Below are 6,907 nucleotides of genomic sequence, written 5' to 3'. Positions count from 1 at the left end.
ATAGGATTGTTAGTATTTTCTGTGAAATTAATGATCATGAAATACTTACCCCAAATATTGAGGTATATACTGTATAATCTCTCTCTCTCTCTCTCTCTCTCTCTCTCTCTCTCTCTCTCTCTCTCTCTCTCTCTCTCTCTCTCTCTCAGCATTATTTTGCCTAATGACTGTGTTGCTTATTTCCAGGTTCCCAGCGGACCACTTCAACAGGCTTTTGGGAATCTACGGAACTATCACATCGGCGTTGCTATTCTTGCAATATCCCCACTTCAAATGGGCTCAGCATATGTACTATGCTGTAAGTATCTTCGTCCTGAAGGATAATATGCATTAATGTACACAACGGAGCGGCAAAATTTAAAATATTTATTTAAAGCAGCAATAGTCACCTGTGAAATAAGATTTATAGATTCTGATTTCCAGTCTAGCTTTACACACAAACAGACACGCGTATACATATACATACACACACATACACACACATTATATATATGTGTGTGTGTATATATATAAATCTTGCGTCAGCCAGTATGTGCGCACGTATTGCAATCCCAGGAATCACTTGATTATTCTCATAAATTATTCAGAGATTCTAAGATTAGACTTTTCCCATTGCTCTCTCCGATTAAATAGGATTTTTCATTCGTACTAATTAATGCCATCCAATCCTCTCTTTCAGGCCCATGCACTCGTAGTGGCTCTCTTGGCGTTTACGTACCTGAATCCCATTCACCTGCTCTTCAAACCCCTCATGAGGAAAGCCGTGGCGGAGAGGGACCAGATTAGTGAAAATGACCTCAGGTCACTCACTGCTTAGGAAGGCAAATACGAAGAGTCCCTCTGCCTGCAAATTCGTCGAACAAATTTCCTGTTACGTAGAAACTCCAGCTAAGCTTTTCCTGACTGTGGGTAACGAGCTGTCGCTTGTGAATCCGATTTGGCAGCGAGAGATTTCATGAAGACGAGGCGTCGCCTGAAGGATAATCTTAAATGAACTTCTTTGTGTGCAGCTGGTTGATTGCCAATGGTGGCAAAAAATCTATTTTATTAATAAGGAGATGAGGTTGTTTTCAGGTATAGAACGTTTTAATGACGACTACCAAGCTGATTTGGTTTGTTGTTTATATATATATATATATGTATATATAAATATACATATTATATATATATATATATATATATATATATATATATATATATATATATATATATTATATATATATCGTGACGATTCATTTTGTCCGCGAAATTCATAACAGAGAGATTGTACTTGTAGAATAATCGCTCTAGAATTCAGAAAAACAGTGACATGTCATAGATATTTGCTATGAAATATTCACCCCATAACCAAACGCCTTGTTGTGAAACGCGTAGCTCTGCTCTTTCGTCGTTCTGCGCCAGTCCTGCATCTGGGCCGTCGTATTCTTATTAAAAGACAGTTGGTTCGTGAGTGAGATCGTAATCTTTGTGTGTCTTTGTCGCCTTTTGACTACGGTAGTCATATCTGTCATCTCCTTGGTCTGCACGCATTTTGTACCTCGAGTTGAACGTTTAGCATAAGTTATTTGAAGTTCCTGGTTTTGCTGAAGGCAACTGAAGAAGTTTGACTCTTCAGCCTTTCGACTTCGTTATGTGCGTATTTTTATGCGCATTCTGTTCAATTTACAAATCGTTTCAACTGTGAGTAGAAGGCACTGTGTTGCGTGATATTCTTGCATTTTTGCAGATCTCGGTGAAATATCCCTGGTGCTTGGATGGGATAGAATAAAGCCAGAGCCCCAGCTGGGAGAGGAAAACCAAGAATTTTTTCGTTTGCCTCGCATTTCAGTAGGTTCTGATGCTTGCGGTGTTCCGTGTGCTGAGCACTGTTTGTGGTCTAAAACTTTTTCTTTTCGTATCGTCCTTGTGACCCCAGCTGCATTGCTTTTCTGCCTTTTAGTTTTCATCCGTTTCCTTCGGTCTCTCTTTAACCTAGCTGTCCATCTTCTTTAACTTTATCATGTCTGTATTTTCATTATCGATATAAGAACAAATGTTGATTGATAACATCAATATTGTGGCCCCTTAGTGCAATGGCACCATTTTTACTGCATTTCCATGTAATACTACCTATATCCACATAGTATGTAAGGAAAATTGTACACTCTATAAAGGGTTGTCCCGCCGTGTCAAATGCTTTTCTATTACTCCAGAGATAACCTCAAATTTCTGGTCATTATCTAACTGTTAATATTTTAATTAGTGTTTATTGCCTGCAGTATATATCTGTTTATGTATGTATCTACATATCTATATATATAGATATATATTATTCCTACCTACGTACATATATACATATATATATACATATATATATATATATATATATATATATATATATATATATATATATATATATATATATATATATATATATATATATATATATATATATATATATATTATTCCTGGTATAAAGTTTCTGCAGAAGATAATGAAAAACTCTGAGTACCTCTCTAAATGCAAGCATTTATGTCTGAGAAGAAATATTTTGTTGTTTTCCAATGTTTTCCCATGTGTAGTTTTCTTATATAAGGAATTTATTTTTATATGTAATATTATTCACATGTTAGTTTGTAACGCTGCTGGTTGTGTATAAAATGCACGTAAGCACGATCTTTGATGTGCTTTATTTATTTTTACATTGGTTTTCTAAACTATGTCTTTTTTTATTTTAAATGTATATTTGAACGCGTCATTAAATTAATGGCTGATAGTTGACTTTTCATCCTTATCCTCACTAGCAGATCCAGGTTGGGGGGCACCTGGGCATGTAACCCCCCCCATGAAAAATAATTACAAAATAATAATATTGAAGATTTAGATAATAATAACATGAATGAGAAATATAAAAATGGGAAAAAATATAAAATCTATTATAGAAATAATAAAAATTTGAGAAAAAAATAATAACATATATATATATATATATATATATATATATATATATATATATATATATATATATATATATATATATATGTATATGTATGTATATGTATAATAAGAAAATTAATGCTCCCGTGAAATTTTTCTGGATCCGCTAATTCTTAACCTTAGGTTAGATGTGGTCCAATATACAAAAAATTCAATTCATTCAGTCCTGATTTTTAAACAAGCTCACATTCCTTTGTATTCTGGACATTTCATAACAACAACAACAGCATAATAATGATGATAATGAGGTGGGCCTTTGAGGACATGCGCACGTTTCAGTATCTCTCCTTGTAAATGACGATTTTTAAAATCAATGATTAGAATTTTACTGAAGCAAGCTAACCTAATTTTAGACAAATGAACCAATATCATTGAATGATGCCATAACGGAAGTAAGTAACCAACTAGAGCTGTAAATACTTCTCAGAGCACATGAACACCGTTTTAAAAGGAGTTATTCGTTTCCTTGCTCTTTAAAAAAAATGGTAATTAAATATCACTGAGCTTTCACTTAACGTAATATCAAGCACTGTGTGGGGTAAACACGCAGCCGCTAGTCTGATTGAAAAAACTTCAACAGGACAATTTTTTTTATTTAATCCATGAAATTTTTTTATTTAATCCATGAAATTGATTTACACTTTTTTATAAGTATGTACTGTAGAATGGTTATCAAGCTTTTTATGAATGCACAGAATCCTATTAAAGTTTTTTAATACGGTATCTGAAATATATAGACAGCCTCTTTTCTGCACTGATAGAGGCGATTTACCTCCAATATTGACTGACAGCTCTCAGTGCCACAGGATTTTTTTTTTTTTAATCAGACATGGAAAATACTGTGAACTGTCAAAATGACCTGAAATTTTCAGAGACAAGACACGATGTAGTTCTTATAAGGACTAAGATGGACACTAAAGCACCCTTGCATCCTTGATTTAATCTTAGTGCCGATAATGGAATTGATTGTGCATTAAAACTGATTAAAGAACATATTTATAGTGCTTTTGATTATGTCCAGCCGCACAGGAAAGCGTGAGTCGTATATAGTTTAATCAGATAGTAAGCATAGGATTATGACGTAAAGAACAATAAAGATTTTGCGTTTTTTCTAATGAGTTTGCCTCTTTTAACTAGACTTCCCCGAAAAAGTTTTGAGAAAAAACAAAAACAGTACGATTCCGAAATAAAATTATGTATTCTGAACCAGACGTATATATCCTGAGCTAAATTCATTTTAGTGTAATGTTTTGTTAAAACTATTTTTTTTTATAAATATTTTTTACAAATTTTTCCAAAAATTTGAAAATGAATTTCTACAGATTTTTAAATTCTTATTTCTCAAGTGAGATTGGATTCTTCGTTAGAATGAGGACAGTCAGTGAAACTTCGTAATATAATTTAGCTGACTGTAAAATGTTATTATATAAAAGACTAAAAATCTTAAAATATTAAATTCAACATTTGTAACTTCACAGACTTTACTGCAAGTAACGCAAAAGAATTTTAACGTCTGTCCCTCTTTAACGTCTCCTTGTATTCGCAAGACTTTCAGTTTCCTTTCTTGTTTTAGTGTGCTTTTCAAAGAGAAAATCCTGGATATTGTTTACTTGGGAGGTGAGTTTCGCTCGTAAGGACAGTTTTCTTCCTGGTGTCAAAGTGAAAAGGTATTAGTTCGTTGTTTTTGTAGTAGTTGTATGTTAATGTTTAGCTTTGTTCTCATACTGGTGCTTTGTTCGTAAGTTTTTACTGTTTTTTTATTAGGAAATAATTGGAGTTTTCTTACTTTAAAGGGGCGAAATTACTTTGTGGTGAGGGTAACTTTGTGGTGAGGGTAACTTGCTCTTGAAGGAGACTTCTAAACTTCGTTATTTCCGTGTATATAGGAAGCGTGTGTTAAAGCTGAAGCTTTCTCACTTAAGTATAATCCCTTCTGTTCATTTAATGGTGCTTATTGAAACCTGGCCTCAGTCCTTGAAAGTTTAATCTCTTGAAATATACTTTAGCATAACTTGCGTGTAATTCCATTAAGAATAGCTCATCCCTGCTACACTATGGATTTTCAAGACTGTGCCCAAATCCTAAGGTAGATGTTAGGCTAGGTTAAGTTTGAGTTTAATCTTAGCTCTTTGGAGTATGCTAATCTCAAGTCATAATAGTCTGTACCACAGTTAAGTGAAGTTTTCTTTTTCCGGAAACCCTTGTTCCTGTGGGTAGTGACTTAATCCTCTTGGCTATCCATGTGTAGACCTTGAGGTTAGTGTTCTCGGTCTTATAATTTGTGGATCTCTGAAGTGGTTTTAAATTTCATTGAGATTTTAAAAGGTGGCCGGTTAGTCTGACAGCTTCAAGACTTTGGGGTGTTTTCTCTCATGGAAGCTTCTATATGTCAAGTACAGATTAATTTGAAAGTATAGTGTAGGGATAGAGTAATTAAATAGAAAAAAGCTCTAGTCTTGCCGTAATATCTTGTATTGTCGTATGAAGTTATAAAAGGTGCAATGTATAAAAAACAACGGGATGTATAATTTCATAAATTTATCGTAAAATAGGTCGTGAATTGACTTAGTGTTTGCCGCTTGTTTGTGAATTCAAACTGCAACATTCGGTTTCTAACAAGCTAGAAGTACGTAATGGTTAACTTCTAGGGTATCTTGAGGGAAGGCGACTACCATGCAGTTTGAGTGGTTGCTTTCTAGCATTCACATACCAGTCTGTAGTAGGTATTGAATATTATACAATTTTTAAAATCTATTTTGTAGAATTAATGTCTGGAAGTAACTTGCGTGTAAATAGTGGGTTTTTCAGTTACATAAGATTTTTGATGTAGAATGGAAGTGTCAGGAATTAACTTTCGATTAAGCAGTGGGTTTTGACGCAGTGGGTTTTTGTCAAGAACTTGTTTTTTTGCTTTTAATTTAAGATCAAACTTGAAAATGTTACCTCCGCGTGCTTAATTCAAACTAAATTGGCTACCTACATTTCAGGTCGTGGAAGTATCTTAAAATCTACGTCTCAAAATCTGCCCTGGAGAGATGTCGTCAGTGGATCCCCGCTGTGCTTGTACTGTGGCAATTCAGGTTTTTTACCTTTAGTCCAGTGAGTAGCAGGAACACGACTTATGGAATTTATATCTCCAGATGTTCTGGACTAAAATGGACTGTGCTGACGTCACTGAAGATCGCATTTGTTAAACTTTCATAAATTAACTTCACGTCTGTTAGTATAATAAGCTGCTGTGGCATTTAAGTTATTAGTTCTAGTGTTAGATGGAAGTTGATTACATGCTTGCAAAGTATAAAACTTTATTTTTTGTCCTATGACTATAAACTGGGTTTCTGTACATGAAAGTTCTTGATATTAGATCTAGTATCTGCAATAAAATTTCTAAAAGGCGTACATAGTTTATTTATACCGTATGAAGTTTGTATTTTAGAATGACTAAAAGATTTGGGTTCCATTTTCATGAAATACTAATCCAGAAAGCTGTCAAATGTTGTGCTTAATGGGTAAATTTAAGCTAAATTTCTAGGAAATGGTATTGAGCGTGATGTAATGATGATAAAGCCCCTCTGTAAGCTAAAAAGTGCTTCAGAAATGGTAAAAGTAATCACAGGAAAGGTTCCTACTTAGAGGCGATTAGTAAAGCTCTAATAACTTGAAGACAATGAAGTGTATACAAAATGCGGACGCGTAGTGCCCCTCAATAGCCTACGTAGTCTGAACCAAAATCTTGCCTCGGCCGTTTGCTTCGTAATTTAAGTGACTGGAGTTGCATCGTTGAGTCGATACAACTAAGTGTTCATCCTTCAGCCGGTGGTGAATGAATTAAGTTATAAGTACAGTTTTGCCAAAGGTATGGAACTGAATGGCTATTTGTACTGCAGAGTTCTTTCAACCAAATTTAACTTGTATATGATGTATAACGATA

The 6,907-nt window shown here is 34.1% G+C and overlaps 1 protein-coding gene and 1 long non-coding RNA gene across 4 annotated transcripts in view; both read left to right on the top strand.

The window, feature by feature from the left end:
* Nucleotides 1-2,755, top strand: part of LOC136834327 (equilibrative nucleobase transporter 1-like) — a 27,724-nt gene extending 24,969 nt beyond the window's left edge. For all 3 annotated transcript variants that reach the window (XM_067096821.1, XM_067096822.1, XM_067096823.1), the window contains exons 10-11: nucleotides 187-298; nucleotides 680-2,755. In XM_067096821.1, the coding sequence (XP_066952922.1) occupies nucleotides 187-298; nucleotides 680-817 (250 nt within the window). In that variant the 3' untranslated portion in view covers nucleotides 818-2,755. The remainder of the gene's footprint in view (nucleotides 1-186; nucleotides 299-679) is intronic.
* Nucleotides 2,756-4,599: 1,844 nt separating this feature from the next.
* On the top strand, nucleotides 4,600-6,373 carry LOC136834084 (uncharacterized). Its single transcript, XR_010851654.1, has 2 exons — nucleotides 4,600-4,643; nucleotides 5,964-6,373. It is a non-coding gene; the product is annotated as an uncharacterized lncRNA (long non-coding RNA).
* The last annotated feature ends 534 nt before the right edge of the window (nucleotides 6,374-6,907 follow it).

Source organism: Macrobrachium rosenbergii, chromosome 53 (assembly GCF_040412425.1).
Source record: "Macrobrachium rosenbergii isolate ZJJX-2024 chromosome 53, ASM4041242v1, whole genome shotgun sequence".
Classification (NCBI taxonomy): domain Eukaryota; kingdom Metazoa; phylum Arthropoda; class Malacostraca; order Decapoda; family Palaemonidae; genus Macrobrachium; species Macrobrachium rosenbergii.
This window is presented reverse-complemented; position numbering and strand designations above follow the sequence as displayed.